Source organism: Denticeps clupeoides, chromosome 10, assembly GCF_900700375.1.
Source record: "Denticeps clupeoides chromosome 10, fDenClu1.1, whole genome shotgun sequence".
Classification (NCBI taxonomy): Eukaryota; Metazoa; Chordata; class Actinopteri; order Clupeiformes; family Denticipitidae; genus Denticeps; species Denticeps clupeoides.
In genome coordinates this window covers 12,802,553-12,827,566 of record NC_041716.1, presented here as the reverse complement: position 1 = coordinate 12,827,566, position 25,014 = coordinate 12,802,553, and the positions used below count along the sequence as shown (strand labels likewise).

At 43.4% G+C, this 25,014-nt stretch overlaps 2 protein-coding genes across 7 annotated transcripts; one reads left to right on the top strand and one right to left on the bottom strand.

Moving 5' to 3' along the window:
- On the top strand, positions 1 to 16,754 carry arhgef19 (Rho guanine nucleotide exchange factor (GEF) 19). Of its 2 annotated transcripts, XM_028993035.1 has the most exons (16): positions 1 to 672; positions 9,912 to 10,518; positions 11,566 to 12,024; positions 12,254 to 12,386; positions 12,456 to 12,541; positions 12,630 to 12,871; positions 12,964 to 13,124; positions 13,312 to 13,464; positions 13,712 to 13,841; positions 13,954 to 14,028; positions 14,268 to 14,357; positions 14,456 to 14,619; positions 14,744 to 14,902; positions 15,206 to 15,285; positions 15,395 to 15,499; positions 15,590 to 16,754. In XM_028993035.1, the coding sequence occupies exons 2-16, from the start codon at positions 9,933 to 9,935 to the stop codon at positions 15,748 to 15,750; spliced, it is 2,784 nt and encodes a 927-aa protein (XP_028848868.1). In that variant the 5' UTR covers positions 1 to 672; positions 9,912 to 9,932; the 3' UTR covers positions 15,751 to 16,754. The 2 variants fall into 2 exon arrangements, 1 of the variants encoding a protein (XP_028848868.1); XR_003750994.1 differs by lacking the exons at positions 15,395 to 15,499; positions 15,590 to 16,754 and having other exon boundaries at positions 14,778 to 14,902.
- On the bottom strand, positions 12,720 to 24,891 carry LOC114797837 (pleckstrin homology domain-containing family N member 1). 5 transcript variants are annotated; one of them, XR_003750995.1, is made up of 14 exons: positions 24,513 to 24,891; positions 23,360 to 23,453; positions 23,162 to 23,218; positions 22,828 to 22,971; positions 22,644 to 22,730; positions 21,332 to 21,413; positions 21,068 to 21,204; positions 20,642 to 20,788; positions 19,426 to 19,512; positions 18,739 to 18,814; positions 17,797 to 17,873; positions 15,427 to 17,698; positions 13,284 to 14,915; positions 12,720 to 13,099 (listed from the first exon to the last, which is right to left on the bottom strand). XR_003750995.1 is itself a non-coding variant. In XM_028993042.1 (12 exons), the coding sequence occupies exons 1-12, from the start codon at positions 24,599 to 24,601 to the stop codon at positions 17,627 to 17,629; spliced, it is 1,149 nt and encodes a 382-aa protein (XP_028848875.1). In that variant the 5' UTR covers positions 24,602 to 24,891; the 3' UTR covers positions 15,144 to 17,626. The 5 variants fall into 5 exon arrangements, 1 of the variants encoding a protein (XP_028848875.1); XR_003750998.1 differs by lacking the exons at positions 12,720 to 13,099; positions 13,284 to 14,915 and having other exon boundaries at positions 15,144 to 15,644; positions 15,743 to 15,857; positions 17,525 to 17,698; XR_003750997.1 differs by lacking the exons at positions 12,720 to 13,099; positions 13,284 to 14,915 and having other exon boundaries at positions 15,144 to 15,644; positions 15,743 to 17,698.
- Between the last annotated feature and the right edge of the window lie 123 nt (positions 24,892 to 25,014).

Sequence of the window (25,014 nt, the reverse complement as noted above, 5' to 3'; positions counted from 1 at the left end):
ACAGGAATCCCAGCCTCTGCGCTCACACACACACACACACACACACACAGACAGGCACTCGCACTCCTCTCTCCGATTAGAAGGGTTCCACTTACAACCAGACGACAGCACCCCTCTCTCTCTTTCTCTTCCTCTCTTAGCAGATGTTCGAAATCAGCACATAAATGACTCTTTGGGGTGGAGGTGGAGAAGAAGGAAGAGAGGAAGGAAGAATGGAACTGAGAAGAAGCTCGGCTACTTGGGGAGCGAGGAAAATATGAGGGAAGAGAGGGAAGCTGGCAGAGGCATCTGCATTTTAAGCAGCTAGAGACAGACAACTTTTGTTTTTTTTATTTTCTGTTAATGTATGTATATATATTCTATGCTGCTTTTCTGTAGCTGTGCAAGGCTGAAAGGGGCACATCCGAAGAGAAGATTTAGAACGTGGATAATCCAGCCCAGTTCTTCAGCGCCGGGGTCCTTTCTGCGGAAGACTGAGTTGGGGGGAAACAAGGAGAGAGTTTAAAAGAGAGAGGGAGAAAGAGAGGGAGAGAGAAAACGCAAGCGCGAGGAAGCAGGAGGAACACAAGGGAGTCATGGATACCGGCGTGCCTGAGCCAGACATTCGCATGGCCTGGATTAACATGGACCCCCTGGCCCCCATCCAGCCCGGCAGCCACTGACACTCATGAGGTACAGCATCTACGTCTCTGATCTAAGTATGATCTGAACCAGGGAGCTGATGATCAGTGTTCGTAACACTATTGCACATTGTGCCGTTGTGACTCCACATTTTTGACCTTTTAATAATTTGCATTGAACCTAAATGATGAAGACTGCTTTAAAAGCACATGAACTGCTCTTACGTTCTTATAATGGCAGGCTTGTGAGTTCACCGGTAGCACGGGGGGTTCAGCTGGTTCACACAGGTAATTGAGGAGTTCCCACCAAGCTTTGGTACACACTGTTTGCACACACCTGCACACAGACTGGGTTCCTGGGCTCCTCTGGGATTCTAGACTTCGGGTGCACACATAGAGGACAAGCTCAGGCACCCGCCAGCTGAAGCGTTGCATTCACATAAAATGCTAAACCTCCCCAGAGAACAGAATGTGTGTCTGTGTGAGTTCTACTGTACAGGCCACTGTGGGGTTCGATGTCTTGAGGGGTAGTTCAGAGCCATTCCCTGGGTGGGCAGGTACCTGCATGTCTGGGACACTGGGGGAGCTTTGCTGTAAATGTGACTTGGCTCTAAATGTGAGCTGTGGAGTTCAGGAGCACAGACTGATCCCAGACCAGCCTCTCGGGTCTCTAAAATCCCTTTTTAATGTTTTTTTTGGTTTTTGTACAGTGAAAGAATAACAAAACATGACGTTACCCTTTATCAGTTCGATTAATGAAGTACGATTGTGATGGAGTCCTGTGCAGGGGTGGTGTGAACCCTTCAGCTTCCTGCTGACAGTAATGACAGGCGACAGGTAAGGGTAATTAAACGATGAAAGAGTCTCGGAGAGCATTCCTGAGGCTAATGGAGGTGCAACAGGGATTGTAGAGAACCTGCACACAGATGTTCAGATTGAGCTTCGAGGTGCAGAAACCTCAGGATTTGCCTGGAGGGAACCAGTGGCTGATTTTCTAAGGAGAAACTGGCAGCATTGAGTAAGCATTCTGTCATCCAACGTGTATGTGTGTGCGATGTTTGGGTCCATTTTCACATCTGTCTGTGTTTATATTGTAAGTCTATGACTGAAGTAGAGTTGTGTCGGTCAAGTTTGAGAGCTCCTATGTTTGCCCTGTTTAGCACTGTTTTAAATAAGATTACACACTCTGAGTATAAAATTCAAAAATCAAGCACCACTGGTTTCAGCCCTGAACAGGCCCATCCGCAGCTGTTATGAAAGATGAAGATATCAGATTTCAGTCAAGATCAAGCTCCCTTATTCATCTTCCAACCCCGCAGATCCAGTCACCCGTATTGTGGGCATAATTGCATTGTCATCTTCCTGGCATGGTAACAGGTATCTCTGTGATGGGACGGGAGTTTGTTTCTGGGGCGGGCGTCTCTGGGACTGTGATTGGCTGTTCTTTGGGTGGGAAGAGATTGTTTCATAGTTCTTTTTAGGAGAGGGGCAAGAGATCAGGTGCAATCCAGACTTTCAGGCGGGGCGCCAGGTGGGAAAAAAACGGCAAACCGTCCATGAGTCTCCTGTTCCTATTGGCCCTACAAACCAGAACGGAATCCCTCATAGCATTCTGTAGCCATCTGAGAAGAAGCTGCGCTTGGACGTCTCAGTAAAGGCACATAAACTCTCCTGTTATCACGGCTGGCCTCCCGCCTATCAGATGTACTCAAGTGACCTGGCGTGGTTTCTTACTCGGTGGTAAAGGCAGTGGGGGATAGAGGAGCTTCAGACGGCAGGAATGTGCCGAGTCGTGCCCGTCTGTGCGGGAGGGTGACTCATAGAGAGTTGCAGAGGTCTGCAGATGTCTGTCTGGTGTTCCCTCCGTCTCGCACAAAACAGGCGGCAAAAACAAGACATGAGCAATAACAGAGCCACAAAGTGCACCTGAAGCGGCCATGTCCCCTCCCACACGCTCGCCATGACCTGCTGCCATGTCAGCAGAACTCCAGCCAGAATTGGATGTGCTGTTGTTCACCCTCCCGTTTACCCCACGGTTTACACGCCCTGCCCCAGTGAGGCGCACCTGCCCCATCACCTGCCAGTCATTCGAGGCACGCTGTATGTGCAGCTACACGCAGCCGAGACGCCATCAGACAGCTAAAGCCACTCAAGCCTCCACCCTCTAACACCATCCAGAACTGCAACTTGTCCGACCTCGGCCACGCTTTTTCCTGTCCCGCTAATGGTTACATCAACACCTCCTTCATGGCTTGTGACACAGCAGCCATCATTACATGGAGAACTCATCTGCATATAATTTCACGAATGAATAATTGATCACTGCTTATGAACACAAGGTGAAGTAATATATGAGATTCACATTAGCTGTGCCTCATACTGCAACCTGGAGTGAAAAAGGACAGTGAAGTAGAGTTTAAAGACATTTAAAGACGTACAGTTGTAATGTGTAATAATGTTAGGTTATTAGTAAGTTATTAACTAGTTAGCATAATTTTAGGCGAGGAGTTAATAGTGAGAGACAATATTTTCTTCAGTTTAGAGGTGTATTGGGTTACTTGTCAAGTACAGGCCAAAAGTTTGGACACCTTCTCCTTCAATGTGTTTTCTTTATTTTCATGACCATTGGTAGATTCTCACCGAAGGCATCAAAACTATGAATGAACACATGTGGAGTTAAGTACTTAACAACAAGTGGAGAATAGCAGCATATTTTTATTGTGTTATATATTAATTGTCTGATATTGAGCAGCATTCTAGTAGTGAACAGTGGTTGGTTAATGCACTGCTAATTAATGTTTGCAGAGAGAGATGATTCAGTAGAAAGGCACAATTCTGTGTTGTGACAAAATATGTATGATTCAACACATTTTTTCTTTGTTCTGTTAAGTTTTTTTTTATCTGACCAATGTTATGTTTCATGATTTTTGGTTATTTATGACTGTTGATAGGCTTGCTATATTTTGTATCAGAGGACATTTGGCCTTCATTGATTTTATATATAATGACCAGCTTGGCATAACAAAATGGATGAGTATTTAGGGCTAAACCATCTTTCTATTACTTACTTTCTATCATCTAATTCAGTAAGGCTGTATTAGGTGGCCAACTCTTATAAATGACATTAATTTATTGTCATTTCATACTCAAGTTTTACGTAGACAAACATATATATTTTATTTAGACAACATATATATTTTATCATATATGGCAGCAATCTACAATAGCAATAATGTTTCTACCCACTATAAATATTTTTTGAAAAATGGCAGTTTACCCATGAAGAATAGCCTCATTGTTAGAACTGTAGAATTGCAACATGTTTATTGAAGGAGGCCTGGCCTTGGAAGGCCAATGGAGTCAAAAAAAAAAATAGGAGCGCTGTGAATCTGCTGAATTAACTCTGAACAGGGAAGTTGTGTGTAGAGTAATCTAGGGGTGTGTGTGATGGATGAGGCTTTGAGTATCATACCTGATAGCATCAGTCTGCATAAATGGAGTCTTTCTTGTTATGTGGACCCAAGCTGGTGCTGTTACGGCTTATTGGGTAATTTTACGGGAACAACATGGCCCCAGATATTCCAGGAATGTGCTGAGGGCCTGCGCATGTCAGAGATTGATTGTAGGGGTTAATGGGTGTACATGAAATTGAACTTGGATCTGCACAACAGTTTTGTGTTACATGTCCAGGAGAGTCAATGGAAGCAGTTTTCGTATTGCGTGTGTTTGCACGTGGTCGGTCCTTAGCAGCACAAGCTGTTGTGGCAGCCTAATTGTATTCAAGCACATTTGTTTGAACAAAGTGTCAAAAGATTATTCTGTCACTGCCAAATCAAATGCAGAGCTGCCTTTACAAGTCTTCAGCTGCCTTGTAAGCAGTAAGCGTCTCAAACGTACAAAATAGTCTGTTTCTGGCCTGTTGCTATACATGTAGTGTAGGGTGTGTGTGTGTGTGTGTGTGTGTGTGTGTGTGTGTGTGTGTGTGTGTGAAACCATTTAATCAGGTGAACTCTGAGAAAGGTGCCCTGTGGGGGTGTGTGAAAGGCTCTTCCTGCTCCGTGGCTCGCACACCTGTCTCAGCTGTAGCCTGCGGATATGCTCTGCTGGGTTAGTCTCCCAGTGTCTGGAAGAAGACATTCAAAGCATGACTTGGCTCCCTGAAAAAAAATATGCAGGATTTACTTACTTTAGGGAAGTTTTAGAAGTTTTAATACTCTAAGGGATTGGAAAGGACCTTAATGAAGCTTCACATCTGTGCACTGGAATATTTTAAATTGTGTGACAACAGTTCTCAAATGGCCTGGTCAGATTCAATCTGCTCTCTGCCAGATCACATTTCAAAATAAGCAGGCTTCAGCAGCTCATGTCCTTACCTGTCCAGATAATGAAGTTAAAATTCAGCCGCCTCGGTTCAAGGTTGGAGCTGAGGGCGAAAAAAAACAGGAAGTGAAGTGTCAATGAGAGAAGGGATCATTGTCAATAAAAGTAGGTCACATTCAGCTCCAAAGAGACATGCTGGGTATAGGCATGAAGGATTTATCTCCTCTCCCTTAGTGAATGTTACAGCAGCGTTAAAATGAATTCTGTTTGATGAGGATGATACCGTTTTGATGGTTTGAGATCAAAGCCCTGAAGTTCTACTGTATTTAGTACATTTTCAGCATTTCGATTTGGTGGCCAGGACACATGTGCTGTGAATCATGTCTCTTCTACTTAAATGTGTGTGTGTCATATGATAGGATATGGTAAAATGCCAGAACATTTTTGATTAGAGTGAAATTGTTCAGTTGAGGTGCAGACCAGGGCTCAGTAAGACTCAGAGGTTTGCCAAAAGGAGGGTAATGTTGAACTGCGGTGTTCTAATCTCAGGCAACAGGAGTCTGAAACTCACCTATCTGCGCTGCAATACCTTGGAGGAACAGTGAGCCCCTTCAGGCACTTTTTTTCAATGAAGAGTGGTGCCACTAGATTAATTAAACAGACTAATTCATTTATAGTTATATATACTTTTTTTTCAAAAAGACATGGACCCAGGGAAACAGGGAATATCCACTTTCTAATGTAGTACTATAAGGAAGATATAAGGCTTAGGAAAATTATAGATTTTCAGATGACTGGATGAGGACTTTTCTGCACTCTGCACGGCTTGGAACTTGAAAGGGGCTGTGTGTTCATGGGTATGGGTGACTGAGGTCATAGATGGCTTAGAGTTTACATGTGAGTTCTAGTTATGGGACCGTGTGTGTGTGTGTGTGTGTGTGTGTGTGTCTGCGCACGCACTGGGAAGATGAAAGCGAGAAGACTTTGCTAAAACCCTGAGAGAATGAACTGGTTTCCACGCTGACCACTGGCCCTGATTCTGACTATGTGAGTCTTGTGTGACCGTGGGAGCTCAGTGTTTTCTGGCAGATTAAGCTTTTTGGTGCCTGTCTCTTTGGGGAAAGGCCTCAGGCTCGGAGTGGGATTAGGACCCACACCAAACATAAACACAGAGAGATATTCTTCCAGGTGCCCCTGGGAAGCCCACCTGTGCTTCAACGTCCATCAACGATTCAGCAAAAATGTACACTCACCTATAAAACATTATGACACACACCACATACCACCCACACACACATTCCTGAGAATCAAACAATCCATGTGTTCAATGAATAAATGAGGTTTTCAACACAAGCTGTTTCAAATATAGCGAGTTCTTCTGTCGTTCCTTCCACTCTGCAGGTTAGTGGAGCAGATGGTTTGTAACCCAGCCTCAGCCACCAAACGCCGAACAGCACCAATTAGAGCAGGAGTGTCGTCCCGACTCTCTGCAATATAACACACACGCAGCAGCCTGTCACACCACACTGTCAGATTAAACTGTACTCATATGCACACACACACATACTCAGACTTGAGGAGGATATTCCACCAAAGACGAAATTCAGGATTCTGAACAGACCTTAAGTGGCTAAAAACTGTTCCTCTTAACTGTTCAGAATATATACACTATCAAGTGCACCTAGCCGGTGGGAATAATGTATATATACTGTATGTGTTTGCTTCATGAATCAGACACACATGAGTTGATTATTTAAATGAGTTAAATGAGCACAACACAGAACCTCCTTCTGGACTGATGGAAAACTGTCCCCATTGTTGCTTGAAAGCAGCCAAGAGAGTGAAATGCTGTCATAAAATCTTTGCGTCTTTGTTTATCATTTTTGTTTTGTTAGTTTCATAACTTCATGTCTGTTATGTCATTTTGTTGGGTGTTATTTCACAGTCTTCACTTTTGTTCAACTGTAGAAATAGGAGAGCAAACAGCTCAATCTGTCTTAATGTCATGAGGACACCTAGGAGACGTGGATGCGAATGGCAGCGTCCTCAGGTCTCTCAGACCATGAGCAAACACAGACTCCGTGCTGGAAATTACACAGAAGTGCCGGGCTTTAGCGCCTGTGCTGATTGTCTGTGGGGCTTAGGCGGCTCATGGCACCGGGGGAAACTCTTCTTTAATCACCCCGCTCATAAAAGGGAATCCTGTCCTCCCTTCAGTTAACACACAGACACACTGACTTACCAAGGCCTACCAAATTACAGGGGATGCTGCTCCAGCACAGTCTCAAACATTCCCAAATAACACCTTAAAAAGTTCGCCAAATTATATGATGTATTTTCTTTAATATAGAGAAAGACGTTGATAATATAATCACACAAATAAAAAATGGTGGAAGGACTGCATTGGCATTAATATAGGAAGTAATGCTTTGTGCCCTGACCCAGTTTGCATTGTTTGTTGCATATCTGCTCCAAAGTTTGATCTTGATAAACATTTATTATTGCATAAAACAGGATTGAAACAATTAGGTGATAAACAATGACACACTGGCGTTCTCTGTACTTGCTGGCAGAAACTTGGCAGTGGTGACCTCCCCCCCCCAGTCTTTCAAGGCTGAGCTTATTGAGAACACGCTCATTTAAGGAAGGACTGCATCTCCATTTCTGTGTGCTTGGTGTGTGGGGGCTCGTGAGGGATCGCAAAACCATTCCCACACCCTCTCAAATCTCCTGTGCACCCAGCCTCTTGCCCCAGCTGGAGGCATAAAGAGGTCCTTTGTTTGTAGCAGGGAACAGGTAACCATTTGTGTGTGTGTGTGTGTGTGGGTGTGCAATAGAGAGAAGGTAGCATTTGAGTGCATGTGGGCGTGGTTGTGTGTTTATATGTTGGGTTTGGTTTTGTGTTCACACTACCGTGTGTGTGTAGCTGTGTGTGCATTTGAATGCCATTGGAGTGGAGGGCGGAGTCCTGCGCTCACCTGTTTTAAGAGCTGGTGGGGGTCGCAGGCAGAAAGACAGAGACTGGGGCAGACAGGAAGGCAGGAGAAATGGAGATGTTCTAAAGGTCGTTCTTCCTGTTGTTTCAGCCCTCGGGGGTGATTCAGATAACAGGCTGACATATTGGTCCGACAAATAATCAGAATATTTACACAAAAGGCCTCTGCACCGCCTTTGAGCAGATAATAATATTCATGTCATGCCTGCATTTTAACCAGGGCTTTTCATTTTATGGGTCAGTGGGGGATCTTATATGGGTCAGTGATGCTACACTATGCCATGCCCCCTTAACCAGATGGGTGAGAATTTGAAGGCATCTCCCAAAATGTCTATCCTGTGGCCTGGTCACCAGAGATAAATACATTTTTAGTGAAACTTTAGTCAAAGTACTGGTGACAGTCCAAACTAGACAAGAATCAGATTAAAAAAACATTTAACATTTGAATTACACTGAATGCTTTCAGGAAAAATACCCATAAAAAGACCTATTCAACTTTTTACCAAAATAAGTTTAGTTTGATACTTTCAAAATCGGCCAAAAGACAAGACAAGCTCATGGTAAGTGTGCTCTTGCTGCAGATGCTTTTTCAGCTCGGTTCCTGCACTAAAGCTAGTGCCTTGTTGATGTGGACAGTGCTGGCTGGGTAATAATCAATTTCTGGTATTATCTGCATTTTGGTAAACTGAGAACAGTGTTCAGCATAAACTTTCAGGACTGTTGGAAAACCATCACCATTGTACAACTTAAGGTGGTGGAGAGAAGCCTAGAGGGTGAACTGCTGCCCTTACAGTAAAAAACCCCTGCTTTGGTGATACTCAAATGTCCAACTTCATGCATTGTTTGCTATTTCTTATTGTTTATTACATAACTACATGTTCATTACATATTACGTGTGTTTAATTTCATAGTCTTGTGTCTTCAGACTTGTATGTACAATGTAAGATTTATGCTGAACACTAAAAATGCAAGACCCATAAATAAGTAGGTGTGTCCAAACTTTTGACTGGTAGTGTAGTTGAGAAGTAAATGAGGAAAGGTCAAGTGATGATGATGAGATGTTGAAAAATTTGAACTGTCTAACATGGTTTAACATGGTGGCTGATCCATTCATTCACAGGGAAAATGAAGCCAGCTCCAGCATGCTTTGGGCTTTAAGTGGAAACAACCCTTTGACAGGTTACAGGCTGGACTCATCTTTCATCTTTGTAAGGTCATGGATGACTGTGATCTAGAAGTCCGTATTGGAGTACGGACTTCAGTACTATGGGGACTACAATTTTGAACTTGGTACCAGAACGACTATAACTGTCTATGCTTTAATTTCCTAATATTAGTACCACACATGCTACAAACTATTAGTAGTGTTTGACAGCAGTTTTATATGCTGTAGTTTAATTTGTGTGAAAGTGATGATTCAGACGTGGTGCTGTGGAAGTATTGTGCCACTTGGTGCTTCGACTGCTGGTCCACCTGCAGAAGAGGAGATGATAAGTGCAGGTTATGATGCTCCACGCCTGCAGTCTTTAATTAAAGCAGCAAGGCCTGGGCTCTGCCTGCTGAAGGGTGGCGATAGGGTGGGGTCTGCCTGCTGCTTTTCCCACCTGTACATGAGGTGGCTCTCCGACATCATGGCCTGTTTAAGGTTTTGTAGGTTCAGATGCATGCTTGATGAAACCTGAGCACAGGAGGGGAAAGTTCATTTGTTCCTGCAGGTCTGTTTATTTTGTGTGTTGTTTCATGGGCCATTGATTCAGTGAAAAGTGAGCGACTTAAATTAAACTTCCTCCATATGATAACTGATCTCTGGGCTACGTTTGACACATAATATGGACACTGGGGAACTTTTGTAACTCTGTATGGGTACAGTAGCAGTACTGTACAATAGATGATTGCTGATGTCATTTTTGTGGTTACTCCAGCAATAAAAGAGAATTAAGTGTTTCTGTTTCATTTTTTTCCCCTTTAATGTGCAGCGCACATGTGCAGACTCAGCTATGCTCCCTGGGTATGGATTCTCCCCTCTCCCTGATTTCCAGCCCCACTTCCACGCCTTCCACGCCTTCCACTGCCGAGGAGAGAGCCCTGACATGTGGGTGCCAGTCTCAGGCGAGGCCCAGGCTCTGAGCAATGCCAGGCCCCTGCTGCACCAGCACCAGCACATCGCCGTGTGCCAGCAGGAGACCCTGGCCTTCATTGACCTCCCACTGGCTGACCAGAGTGGGCCTTCCTCATCCTCAGACATACATGCCGCAGATGTGACAACCAGGGGTCAAGACCTCTGCAGGAAGGACAGCAGTAATAGTGACGTTTTTACAGATTCGGGCGAGATACTACAGGGAAGGGATGTGTTGGCATCTGACATTAGGATGTTTAACTCCATTGCTTCCGAGGGCCCCACGCTGGACTTTATGCGCCTCCGTTCATCCCTCTTCCTGCCCCTGCCTCCTCCCCATGGATTTGGAGACCCAGAGGAGTGTCACCAGCCACACTCTCCCTCCTCCCCCATGAGTTTGGAGGTTCAGGACATGTGGCGGCCGCAGAGACGGTCATCTCAAACGTCCATGCGGGAGAAGTCCATCCGTAAGTGTATTACATTGCTGGGTAAAAACCATTTCACATTCCTTCAGTTTCCACTGATGAGTTGGGGCATGTTATGATTGGATTCATAAAGATTCTGCTGCCTGAGACTGTTTAAGCCCCGAGGACTGAATGTAATAATTAACAGTGGAACACCATTGCTTTCACAAGTAGCAAGAATTAATGTAAAATGGATGGAGTCTTTAAATGTGGAGCACCTCATCCTTAAATGCCTGCTGCTTTATTTCAGAAATAATGGAATTCATTACTTGCACCTTATCATACTATTATACTAGGATCATGGGCTTGAATTCAAGGTGCAGATGAGCATCAATGAGCCACAGAATGAACTATTTAATTTGCAATTTATTCTTGTGTAATGCAATTTATTTGTATTTATTTTGTGACATAAAATAATTTTCTTCCATTCAGTGGTTGGGGTAAAATGCTTAATTCAACCAACCTGAACCTAGTCATTTGTCTAAATTACCACAACCGATACACAAATGTGACCAGTTAGTGCTGAATCTGGTGAGGATAGCAAGACCCACTTCCCCTGCTTATCCAATAATGTAACTTCTGCTAATATGCAAACATTTTTATGGAAAGAGCTCAACATCATTATTGCATAAACATTTAGTCTGCACCACCCAACGTCAGTATCACAGCACAACATCAACAGCACTCATGTTGGGCAGAGATCATGACTTGAGCAGCCATATGTGTGATATTAATGTCTCACATTAACCCACAAGAATGAGTGCTGTTTTATTCTCACTATTTTCTCCTGCAAGTTTCACTGAAAGACTGTGCCTAAAACACCACAACATGCATAGCAACTTTTTAGAAAAGTTGTGGCAGAAATAAGTATCAAAGTAGGCCGTATCTTTCAATTCAATGCATCCAATGCCCATTGGTTGAGGTTTATGCTGGGGCATTATTGTGGGGCTTCATATTATTATTTGTGAATAATAATTCAAATATATTCAATAATTCAAAACCTCTTATTTAACTTAGCGTTTAATATTGTACCTGTCATTGTGGCTACAGGCCGTAAGATGAAGGTCTACTCTCCCGACTCTCTGACTGATGACACCATGAGCAGCCCGGGCCTGGAGTGTGACTACCTTTTCCCGGGATCCTTTGAGTCCTTTCTAGAGGAGGAGCTTGGCACTGTTGGCTCATCCCTGTGCTCCCGCCCACTGTCGGGCATATCCACAGATGGGTCCAGCAATAGCCCACACCCTCCACCTTGCTCCTCTGAGCCCACAGAGGCGGTAGAGTGTGTCCAGGAGGAGGATCCAGAGGAGCGAGTTGCTCTGGGCGGCTCTGCCCTGCCCCGCACGCGTTTGGCCGACCCAGAGCGCCGGCGGTTCTCGGCCTCTGAGCTTATCTCGCGACTGCAGCTCTCCCAGAGGAAGAACTCGTTCTCACTGAAGCTCGGCAAGTCTCTGTCCGCACGGGTGGCTTCACGAGACAGGCAGTCATCTGGCCACCTCAGTTCTGACCGTGAGTTCCTCAGCACTCTACACACTCCACACTGTCTCCCTGTCACTGCTGCCACTGATAGCAAACGTGGTCTCTCTTGTATGAAGAGCCCCTCTTAGCTCAAAAACTGGAGGCTTTGTCTCACTCTCCATGGCCTCACTGTGACACCCATGTGCCACATTTCCTGGATTCTCCTGTTCCCCCTTTTCACCATTCCTGCCCCCCGTCGAACCCCCCTTTCTGTTTGCAGACAAACTCAACACCAAACCGCGTTCCTCTGGGGGGTCAAGCGACGGTTCGCCTCACAGTCCCGTGGCCTCTCTATCTCCACTGCCCCCTGCTGACAGCTGTGTGTCACCACACCGGCGCTGCAGCAAGCACAGGTGACGATACAGTTATGGTCAGCCATGGTCGCATGAAGACAGGAGTGATTCATGTTCCGTTTTCAACAGCATGAGGAAAGACTCAATTGAGGAGGATGGAGACGTTCCTCACTGCATCCGCAGCTCCCACCGCCTGTCAAGATTCTTACCGAGCTGTAAGACTGTTGACTTTCACTAAAATGTGACATTTTTTTTTTCTGAGATGGTACAGTATATGTGTGTGTCCCACTGTGTGTGTTTCAGCGATCCTGTACCAGGAGTACAGCGATGTTGCCATCAACAGGGAGATCCAGCGGCAGCAGGTGGCAGAACCAGGCAGTGAGGAGGAGCGGGGCAGCGACTCGGTGTCTCCCTGCAACCTGTCCCCATCAAGCTCCTTCCGCTCATCCCGAGGCTCCGCCTTTTCCCTTTGGCAGGACATTCCTGATGTCCGGTCCAGCGGTCAGCTGGACAACTTCAGTAATGAGGAGCGCAAACTGCAGGAGGTGACCAGCACTTTTTGTTGTTTACTTTACTATTTGACATAAATTGTATTTTCAGTAAATAAAAGAGTCACAGTGTACATTGTTCTGCATAGGCTAAATTTGAATTGGTGACGTCGGAGGCCTCATACATTCGGAGCTTGACCATTGCAGTGGATCACTTCATGATGTCACAGGAGCTGACAGAGTGTTTGGGTGCTCAGGACAGACAGTGGCTCTTCTCCAAACTACCTGAGGTCAAAGATGTCAGCGAGAGGTAAAGCGATGTGTGTGTGTGTGAGTCTAAAATGCATTCTAAATTCTGAGCTTCTAAATTAAGGTTGATTACTGAAACGTATGCAATTAAAATTTTACAAGAGTTGAGATTTTGCGTCAAATTAATTATTTATATTTTGTAAAAATAAAAATGCCTCACTATGCCTCACTATGCCTCGCCCACATAGGTTTCTGCAGGACCTGGAGCGCCGATTGGAGGGGGATATTCTTCGTTTTGATGTGTGTGATATAGTCCTGCAGCACTGCCCCGCCCTCCGCCGGGTCTACCTGCCCTATGTCACCAATCAAGCCTATCAGGAACAGACGTACCAACGGCTACTGTAAACACGACAGACCACATCAAACCACAAACACGACCCATAGTTTTTAGCAGACGGTGTAGTGTGTGTGTGTCTGTGTGTTCATCTGAACTTGTGTTTTACGAGGTGTTTTATCTTTAGCCCTGTGTGTTCTTGTGAATGTTAGTGACTGGATTGTGTGCTTCGTATTTGTGCGTTTCTCTGTGTGTAGTGAGAGTGTGTGTGTATGTACCTGCTCGCCTTGGATAATTGTTTCCTCTTGGCCCAGACAAGAGAACCCACGTTTCCCCTCCATCCTGGCACGTCTGGAGGAGGCCCCCGTCTGCCAGCGCCTCCCTTTGACCTCCTTCCTCATCCTACCTTTCCAGAGGATCACTCGCCTCAAGATGCTGGTGGAGGTACTGAACAGAACCCTCATCTCTCACAAAACATGCCCTCATCCCTTTACTTTACTCTGTTTAAAAGAAATCTTGATCCAGCTAACTGAGAAATCACTTTATTCCACTCCAGAACATTTTAAAGAGGACGACACCTGGGTCACGGGATGAGGACACAGCCACTAAAGCCTTTAATGAGCTGAAAAGGGTATTGCTAAATTAAGCATTTTACTTTAGCAAAAGTGACTATATTGGTTATACCATTATATTTATGGTAATAAATTGGCTTGTAAAATTACATCTGGGCATTTTTCTGCAAATTTGCATGTGGACATCAGATAACTATTTACAATACTGGACAAATGCTTTCTTCTCGCACCTTTATAAGAGAACTTAAAAAAAAACAGTTGAATATAACACTCACTTTCTCTTTATATGCTTTTTCAGGTAATAAAAGAATGTAACTCCAGTGTTCAGTCAATGAAGAGGATGGAGGAACTCATTCACCTCAATAAGAAAATTCACTTTGAGGGAAAGGTATTAACCTGCATACAATCAGAGAACCGGGACTTTGCTTTGATCATAGAATTATTGAGTACTTGCTGATTTGGAAGTTGCTCACCTTTTTTTTCCAGATCTTTCCACTCATCTCTCAGTCTCGATGGCTTGTGAAGCATGGGGAACTGTTGGAAGTGGACACTCAGACCATGAGCATATCTGGCTCAAAGTTCAAATTGCCAACAAAGCCTGTCTATCTCCACCTGTTCAATGACTGCCTCCTGCTGTCCAGGAAGAAGGAGTAAGTACCTGTGACTCCCACATGGTGGCATACCCAAACACGCATGTGGGGTTGTTATTAAAGGTCTGCAACTGCAGGACAATTATCTTGTCATCCAAAAAAAAAACCCTGCTGTCTTCTGCAGCACATGGAAGTTTATGGTGTTTGTCCATGCCAAGATTGGTGATCTGAAGGTGAAGGACCTGAGTCAGAAGCTGCAGGGCGTTTCTGGCTTCATCTTCTACCTGCAGCTGTGTGAGGGTCCGCAGCTCAAACATCAGATCCTGCTCAAGTCCAACAGCGAGTGAGTGGTTGAACTAGACAAATTATAGAGTAACAAATATTATATTAAAATTCTGCAAATACTGTATATGCATGCATTTAAACCGTTTGTATATAATGATAAGGCAACCTTTATTTTGTTATAACAATTGTTAAAATTGTTTCCTATACATTATCCATCTTTGAATTACATCATGAATTATTTTTTGCTAATTGTTCCAGAATTTTTGTTGAATAAAACAAGAAACAACAGCCATAGGCACCTTTATTACATATAGCGGCTGAGAATCAATCACACTGTAATGTTGTCTCATTTTTTGAACAGAAGCACCAAGCAGAGGTGGATAACGGCCATGGTGCCCTCCAGTGCCAAACCATCCATGGAACAGGGTGCAGAGAATGAGGGTGAGAGCCACAGTCCTTTATCTTTATATGATACTCAGATTAACATTGGAAACATTTGATGTATGATTTGATGATTATGTTCTGTTGTCATCTGCCACATTGCATTTAGACATGTCTCAGGTTCAGTGTATCAAGAGTTACCAGGCTCAGGAGCATGATGAGCTGACTCTGGAGAAGGCTGATATCCTCCAAGCCAAAACCATCACAAGCGACGGTGAGACAACGTGTAGTCAATTTTATCCATACGTTCTTTTCCTTAATCATTGGTTGGTCAGTTTACTTAACATGGTTTGCAACTGCCCAGGCTGGGTGGAGGGCATCAGACTTTCAGACGGGGAGAGGGGCTGGTTCCCCAAGACCTACGTAGAGGAGATTACAAGTCGCAGTGCACGCCTGAGGAACCTACGGGAGAACATTCGCATCAAATGTGTCACCCAGAAACTAAAGGAGGGGGCACCTCCATAATGGATTCTCCAGAGGTGGAGGGGGGCTCAGCATAACCAAGCCATTAATTTCACTGCCGGAGTACAGTCCATTCCCAGGAAAATGGCAGCCATTGAAGGAACATCTACCTGCAAGTGTCAGAAGAGAGATTGTAGCACTCATTTCCATACACGGATTAAATACCCTTAAATCACCTTACAGCAGCATGTCATTTTAAACAGTGGTCTGCTGAAGGAGTGCTACACCTACAATGTGTAATTTATTATGTGACCAGAGGTCCTATCTACTAATCAGTCATCTTGCAGCACACTGGTACTGTGGTTAGAGGTGCATGTTTAGTGGTGGTTAGCCTTTCCTGGTGTCATGTCCAGTTTTATCTTGAACTTGGACCTGAAGGTAGCTACAATTTGCTCCATCTTATATGTGACCCATGACAATGGATGCACTGGATAGGGAAATTCATCTGAGGTTTTGCTTTTTACAGAGAGTGCATGTTCGTTGGTGGCTCACTCCTTCAGCAGCACTTTTATGTTTTCAATTTACGTTCCACAAAATCATCTTATGATTATGGTGTAGCATGGGACCTGTACATTTTTGGTGTGTGTGTGTATAGCTCTTGAGGTATGCAATAAGCATAGTGTGTTCATACTGGTGCTGCAGACATTGCATATTATGCTGTAACCGTGGCTTTTTCAGTGTACAGCTTCAAATTGTTTTCCACTGTTACCCCGGATGTAAATATACTCCATGTCCTGACGATCAGGGCCGTAACACTGCCTGCAAACTGCCTGCCGATAAGTTGAAATGAAGTGGACATTAAACATGAATATTATGATCTTTGCCAGAAAGGTGTATCATGCTAATTTGTAAATTTCCCACTTGGGCTTCTCATCTTTTGAGATGGATGTTTGGTAGATGTTTTTATATATTAGGAGTGATAGCAACAGTTCAGGTTATTTATAAATTAAGAGACAGGCCATGCCACATCCATTTTGTAAATTAAAAATAAGTCAGAGCTGATTGAACTGTCCATGCAGCAAGTTTGACTGTTCACTTTTGCAATAAATGCTGACATAACAGAAAAAATGTGGCCTATTCATTATTATATTTGTAGTTTGGTGTGTGTGTATGGCAAGTTAAGTTTAAGTGTGTGTGTGTCTATATATATGGTGCTGATTCTGGGCTGAAACCTCTTGCACTACTTTGCACGTGTGCCAAACTGGTGGGAGCGGCTTTAAAGTAGGGTGCTGTCATCGCTATGAATATCTTCTATTTTAAACTTAACTTGTAAAGACATCTTCTGACTGACAGCAACAATGACATTCAGTCTAAAGAGCTGGGTGGGTAGTTAATTTCTCCTCTCCAAAATACAGATCCTTAGCAACATTCTTGTTTTTTTTTTATTTCTGTAAATCCAGAAGACGCTCTTGATGTGACATTAGCAATCATGCTCCAAATACTATCTGTATTATAGTGCTTTGAAAATTCAGAGTCAGGCGTGACATGCTTAGTTTGTCCTGCGTGCAGGACAGAAAGGCTTCACTGAAAGGAACTGGACCAGAAATCTTTCTGACAGGAGCATAAATGAGTGAAACATGAAGAGACACAGTGGCCAAGAAACACAACAAAGCTTAAAAAGGTTGTCTCATAACCGCATAAGAATGCATACAATTTCACAGACTGTAAATGAAACATTTGAGGCCCTGTTTAACGCCAGTTCACTGCTGTACATAGTAACAATGCTTGTTAAATACGACTAAATATAAAGCACCAAGAAGACTATTAAGTTACATACTTAATAAAAGCTGCACTGTTTGTGCCAGATCTAGCCAGCAGAAAATCCTTCATTTTGATTGAGCTTTCAGTCAAGCTCAAGCCATGGACATCGCAGAGGACTTCAGCTTCTGCGCTTTTTTGGAATAACAGGAGGTGCCGTGTTGTTGGAGATGGTGCCGGTAAGCTTGTCGGGCTGAAAAAAAAAGAGAACAGAGTCTCTCTCATTAATCAATGTCAATAATCACTGTCAATCTAGTGGGTCTGCAGCTGGTAAAATGTGGGCGTCTCTACCTGTTGTAACTGGAAGATCCAGTTTTGATAATCTTCTGGTGAGCTGCAGAGCACCTGCAGGGGCTCCATTAGGTCACCTGGGAAGATAAAGGGCAGATTAGGGGTCATGGCATGACTCTCAAAGTGTTCTGGTCTTTGTTGGGTGATGGAAAGGCTGTTGTAATTTAGGTAGATCAATCCAGCATCAATTGCATTTCAAATAAATGAACTCTTCCAGGACATGGCAAAAAAAGGAAAAGGTGGATTATGCTGATTGTGAACTACTTATTTTGATTTAAAAAATGAGACTTTTAGTTTACATGTCAAGCTGAACTATCGGATGTAACATAGCATTTCACTTTAGTTGAGATATTCATCTTCACAGAGCAGTTCACACATGCTTTGACATGCTTGTCTTGAGTTTCATCACCACCACGGTTAAAATTAAAATAAAATCGTAAAACTTAATGCAACTTGCAGAAAGTTAAGTTAATATACAGTACTGTGCAAATGCAGTAATCTGCAATGCAAAATGTGGCCATAGCCTACAGACATAGATGTGCTTCATATATGAGCTTTATGGCACTTTGTGTCATAAATATGAAAACTGACATACTTCCTGTAGCCAGTTGCTCATCAGCGTGATAATGTGGCTTCTGTAAACCACTTTTCTACGCAGCCTGTGGGCTGATGAGTTAAAAAATTAAGGACTGCAGAGATCAAATGATTTTGAAGGCTTGATGTCTGTGAATCATGATCTTAGAATGAAAAAAAAATGTCAAGGCCTTCATGTGCACACATGCACACATTTCAGGCAAACTCAAATTCAAAGATCATTGAAAGTCTTTGTTACCAGTGTAATATATTTCCTGAAATACAAAAAAAAGTTATGCTTACTAAGCAAACAAAAGCAGTGCTGTGTTGCCTAAGGGATCTATAAAAAAAGCACCTTCTCAGCCTTACCGGTAAGCTCAAACTGTAGTCTGCCAGTCAGGGCATACTTCTCCATGGCCTTAATGCTATTGCATGGTAACCGTCCCTGAAGGAAAGCAATCAAACGTGAAGAATGCCCCATTTCTATTATCTGTTGCAATATTAACGGATACCACACACACACACACACACACACACACATATCCCATCCAACCTGAAGGTGCTGCAAAGATGAATGGGTGAAACTGGCCAAGGATAGGTGCGCCAAGCTTGTGGCATCATATTAAAAAAGACTTGAGGCTGTACTTGCTACTAAAGGTGCATCAACAAATTTTCAGCTGAGAAAGTTCAGGGTGTCTTGAGAATTTCTACACGGGCGTTGTGGAGAGCATCCTGACTCAGAAATATGCATGTGACAAATAAAAATTATTAATCAAAGTACTAAGAAAAAGCTGTGAGTACTTATGTAAATGTGCTTTCTCAGTTTTTTTATATTTTTAAAAATTTGCCAAAACCTCTATTAAACTTTTTTCACATTGACATTATGAGGTGTTGTGTGTAGAATTTCGAGGGAAATTTTTTGGATTAAGGCTGTAACATAACACAATGTGGAAAAAGTCAAATGCTGGAAATGTAAATGTAAAAAGTGATGTGCTGTGAATACTTTCCGGGTGCACTGAATAGACATGCGCACAAAGAATTCTGCAAATAGCTCACCTCGTACTTCACCCGAATGCGCTGGCAGTCAACAGACAGAATGAGGAGATCCAGAGGAAAAAGAACAAGAAGTCGTTCCTCTGAGCCCTGGAACAGACAAAGCATAGCATTAGCTGGCTTCAATAATAAATTCATTTGTTTCAAAGAAATAAAATGAATTTGCTCTCTGGACCAGAAATCTACATTAGGAAAAATTTGACAAAAAAAGCTGAAGAATACCACACTGCATATAATGCAACTCAGAACTCTCACACTTTTATGTGTGAATGATACAACTGCAATGACTTGCAACCCCTCTGCTCAAATTAAAAAGGAATAATTGAACACTAAATATAAATGCTTATTGATGAAACATTACATTTGCATGAATATTCATGTTGTCACTTTGTAGAAGCACATATTTACAAGAGCGCATGAAATTTGGCATTTGGAATTTTGAGTAACAATTGCATGAAAGGCAGGCAGTCAAGGCAGTCAAGCAGAAACGTCCCCCAACATGTATCAATAGATAAAGAAAAAGGTGAACTAATGTCAGGTTAGATTCATTGCAGGTTAGATTCAAGGGGGTCAGCAGGGTTATCAGTCAGGCAAGAAACTGTCCACACCAATAGTCTCTAGCTCAGGGGTCACCAACTGTGGTCCTGGAGGGTATTGGCCTTGCACATCTTAGATCTTTCCAAGTTTCACCACACCTGACTCAACTCAAGTACCCTCCAAAACCATGGTTGGTGACCCCTGCTGTAGCTGCTCTGGTGGGGTCCCCTTGTTTTCCCACATCAACTGGGAGCTATAATCTCACTTGCATGTCATGGATCTGATCTTTATCCAGTAGGACATGCCTGGAATGGCTCTGGAGTTGGATAATTGGTGTCCACCAATATAGATGAGTAGAGACTCTTCTCTACTCTTCTACTATTTAACTGACCTGTTTACTTGGTAAGGTAGCGTTGCATGGATGGACCACATTTTAGCCTGTCATTTACGTCCAGAGTTCACAACCATGATAAGGATAAAACCGTTATTCCCGCTGCAAACCTTGGTTTTAGGTGGGCTCCCCTGATTATCAAACACTACTGACTTAACATTGCCCTCTTGTGGTCTCCAAAAAAGGGTTTAACGTTATTTTTCACAGAACAATGGTCATTATATGCATATTATATGACAACCATATTTTAAACATTTTATCACGTCTCACAATGAAGCAGTTTTTGCCCACCTGTTTCTGAGCATTGACAATGTGAACCATGGAGAGGTAGATTGGTTGGCCCATGTGCTGGATAAGAGTCCCTTCCCACTGCCAGATGGGGGACCGGAGGAGATATCGTTTCAGTTCCTCCCTCTTCCAACTCTCATCACATGGCACCTTAAGGAGATATCATAATAATGTCCATAATAACAGAATCTCCAATTATAAACACAGGTTATAAATAAACTTTTTTTTAAACACAATTTCAGTGACTTGTGGTTGGAAAATCGAAAGACAAAAAAGGGAAATGCTGCCCACTCTCTTCTTTTAGATGTTATTATGTTCCTATTGCATTTGCTGGACATTTATATCCTCTCATGAAAATGTAATGTATGTGCATCCACCATTATTAATGCCAGGTGTTTTCTAGATATTTAGCCCAACTCAGATGGGTACCAGGTATGAAAGGGCGCTGTGGGATGGACTGAGCTGCTGCCGGAGGGACTTATATCTCCGGTCCTCTATGTTGTCCATCCAGCTTTTCATGTCTGTAGCACTGGTGCAGATGAAGATCTTAGAGTCCACCATAGGCCCTGACAATACAAACAAAATGTGACCATGCACAACCTTCAGCACATAACAACTTTTCTTTTCTACGAATTAATTCATTAAAATACCGAAAATAATCACTAAATATAGTAGATAACAAATTATTCTTACCACTGATCTCAAACATGTGTGCTGGGCTGGAGTCTTGAGATGATATAAGTCGAACCTCCAGAGCAGAGAGAGGAAGTATTCCCTGGATGGATGAAAAGCCTTAAAAACCCATACTGTGGTACTGTACTATACAGCTCTGTAACACCATGGTTCATAGTACCATACAAATGCATATATATAGCGGTGTAAAAAAGTGTTTGCCCCCCTCGGATACTTTTTCAATGACACCAAATGTAAGTTTGAAGTTAAGGATTCTATTATTAAAGGAGAAAAAAATCCAAACCTACATAGCCCTGTGTGACCCCCCTGAGTTCAATATCTCTAGTCACACCCAGACATGATTACTGCCACTCCTGATATCAATCAAGAATCAATCACTTGAATAAGACCTGACTGACAAAGTGATGTAGACATTACGCTGAGATCCAAAGAAATTCAGGAATAAACGAGAAGTTCTATCAGTCTGGAAAAAGTTATAAAGCCGTTTCTAACGCTTTGGGACTCCAGTGAACCACAGTGAGAGCCATTATCCACAAATGGTGAAAACATGGGTGAACCATCCCAGGAGTGGCCGACCGACCAAAATTACCCCAAGAACATCCGTCCATTTGTTGGAATAATACCCCAAGAATATCCGTCCAAGCGAACTTGAGTTCAGCAGCAAGACAAAAGTCCTGACCTGAATCCTATTGAGATTCTGTGGCATGACCTTAAAACGTGGGTTCATGCTCGGGAACCCTCCAATGTGCCTGAACTACTATAATTCTGCAAAGTTGAGTGGACCAAAATTACTCGACAGCACTGTAAAAGGCTCAAGTTATCCCAGTTGATTGCAGTTGTTGCTAATAGGGTGGCCCAACCAGTTATTAACTTTAGGGGGCAATTACTTTGTCACGCAAGCACATTAACCACATTATGTGTTAACTTGTGTTGTCTTTGACTGATATTTAATATTATTTGATGATCTGAAACATGTAAATGTTACTAATATGGAAAGGAAGAAATCAGATAGGGGCAAACACATTTTCCACACCACTGTGTATTTCCTGTACAGATACAAAGCATTAATCATTATCAGTAAGAAAAACTGTAGGCTGCTGGCACTACGCATGCTGATACTATGCAATCATATTAGCAGTGCATGCAACTGTATCGCATTGTGGGGCAGTAGTGCTCTAGTGACCTCGTGACCTTGAAGGTCATGGGCTCAAATCCACCAACTGTCAAGATGCCACTGACATGCCATCCCCACACACTGACCACATGACCACAACCTGTCTTACCATCAGACTGTGCTTATAAGACTACCTACCTCATATATGAAATCATGATTGGCATTGTCCAAAGCCAGGATAAGCAAATGAAAAGAAAAGAGCACCAAGTAGCGCTCACCCATAGCCTGAAGAAAGGTGACATGAAAAGTGTGTTTCGGTGAACCGTGTGGTTTCAGTGAAAATAAATAGACATGCACACAGTCAGCCAGCTGAATCAGGTACCTTTGTATGGCTGTTATGAAGGGTGACCACAGATGAGCAGATGATGTCTCCATACGTGTACGCAGCCCGGCCCTCCCACTCCCTGATTGGCTGTGTGTATATCCGGTGATGCAAATCTTCACTGTTCCACCCCCACAAGGCCGTCTGAAACCAGAGACACAACCAAAGCTTTTCCTGCCATCGTACTTAACTGCCTTGTGTGATCCCTTGTTCACCTGTTCTGACTTAAACAACAAGGGAAGTTTGGATTTCAATAGCTACTGAGTCAACAAAATGAAACTTGCACATAGAATGCATTTGAACTCATGTTATTCTAAATATGGGCATGATTTACCTGTTCTGCAGTGTCATCATGTTCCGAATGTTCAATAGAAAAGGCAGGAAATGGGTCCTATAAAATAACAGAAACATGTTGGAGTAGGACCCAACGGTGTGATACGATGTTTATATCGTTACTGATTCCTGGATGAGCAGCAAGACGGGGGTCCGCTAAACTGTTCCACTGTATCTGGTGGTGCTGATGTTTTTGTACCTGGTCGTGGATGCTTTTGTCTGAAGGGCTGGGAACAGATGCCTCATCAGAGATGCTCTGTACCTGCAGTCTGCTCTCCCCCAGACTCCAGAGACTGAGACACACCCACACACACACACACACACACAAATAAATGAAGCCACTGATGCCTTGACCACAGTAATATGTTAATTTCCTGACTATTATTATTATTTTAACAGACTCTCTTTGCAGAAACCCCTAGTAAGGCATCACAGTGCCAAAGAAGGTTTTTTTCATGTAGTGAACCTACTTACTATAAACTTCTGTACTACTTACTATAGACTCAAAAACACAGTATAACATTTATTACACGGAGCACATTCAGCTAATTATGGGATATTAGGATTTGGTGGATTAGTTAACCCTTCATAATAACCATTAATGCTCAACATTTGCCCCCTGGACCCCATTTTAAAAAATGATTTGGTTACTCTATTCCTCAGCCTCTGTAACACCCCCCACTCATAGACTGTGCAGACATAAGCTGATTAGTGCATGGGGGGCAGACACCATATGACCCTACCCAGTCTCCCCTTCCTTCTGTCTGTGTATTTGTATATGCCGCTAATTACATCCCTATTCAATTGCATATTGTACAGGGATATTTGATTTCCAAAAGACTTTTTATTGTCTTATTAAATGTAGACGTTAGCATATTCACAATACTTATTACTTTGCATGTTAATTACATTACAGAAAAGTCAATGTGCCTGTTTGAGCTGGTCCCCCCCTATTTTGTGAACCCTCAGCCGTCTGCTTATTTAACGCCATTTCTTTAAACTTGAAGTACCAAACAGTACCACACACAAAGAAATATAAAAATAAAATAACTGTAGTGACCTAAATTAACCGACTGAGACTTTTTACAGCATATCATAAATTCAACAACAACCACAGTAACTATGGCTGATGTGTTCAGTTTCTTCTTCTGTACAATCTGGCCACAGCTACAGGAAACCAGAAAGCAGGTGACTGAATTTCATGGTAACACAAAACCATTCACCACACAACACACGGCACACAACTTGTCTCGAAATTAGGAAGTGCCCATCTGAGTCTCATAGCACATGACGTTCAGTGCGGTGACCAACATGTAGCTGAAAAAAAAGAAGTGACCATGCTGCACACTTACCCCGCGCTCTCGATGTCCAGCAGCTCGATCTCGTCGGGTCCCACCTCGTCCGTCCCGGAGTGTCTCTGAGTCACGCTGCAGCATCCCATTCCTGCAGATCCACCGAGCTCAGAGCCCAAAGTTAAACCCCAGCACACGCGCCAACACCCGGCTACAGACTGAGACCCATCTGCCCACGAGGCTTACTCATCCCCAAAACACCTGCCCCTCACAGAGAGGAGAGCCAGACAGAGAGACGGACCGGACCCAAGACGCGCGAGTCAAGGAGCTGAAGGCAAAGGGAAGCAAACAAATAAATAAATAAAAAAGCAGGGACACCCATCGAATGGAGCGGAGTGACACCACCGGACTGAGCCGAGACACGTTTTCCTTCCTGCCTGTTGACAGCGTGACGCAGCTGCGGCCAACCCAACTTCCTCACAGGCGTTCAGGCGGCGCAGCGCTTGAAGCTGAATCATCCGCGCTTCTGAAACGACTGCGGCCCAATTAGTGGCTGATTGTG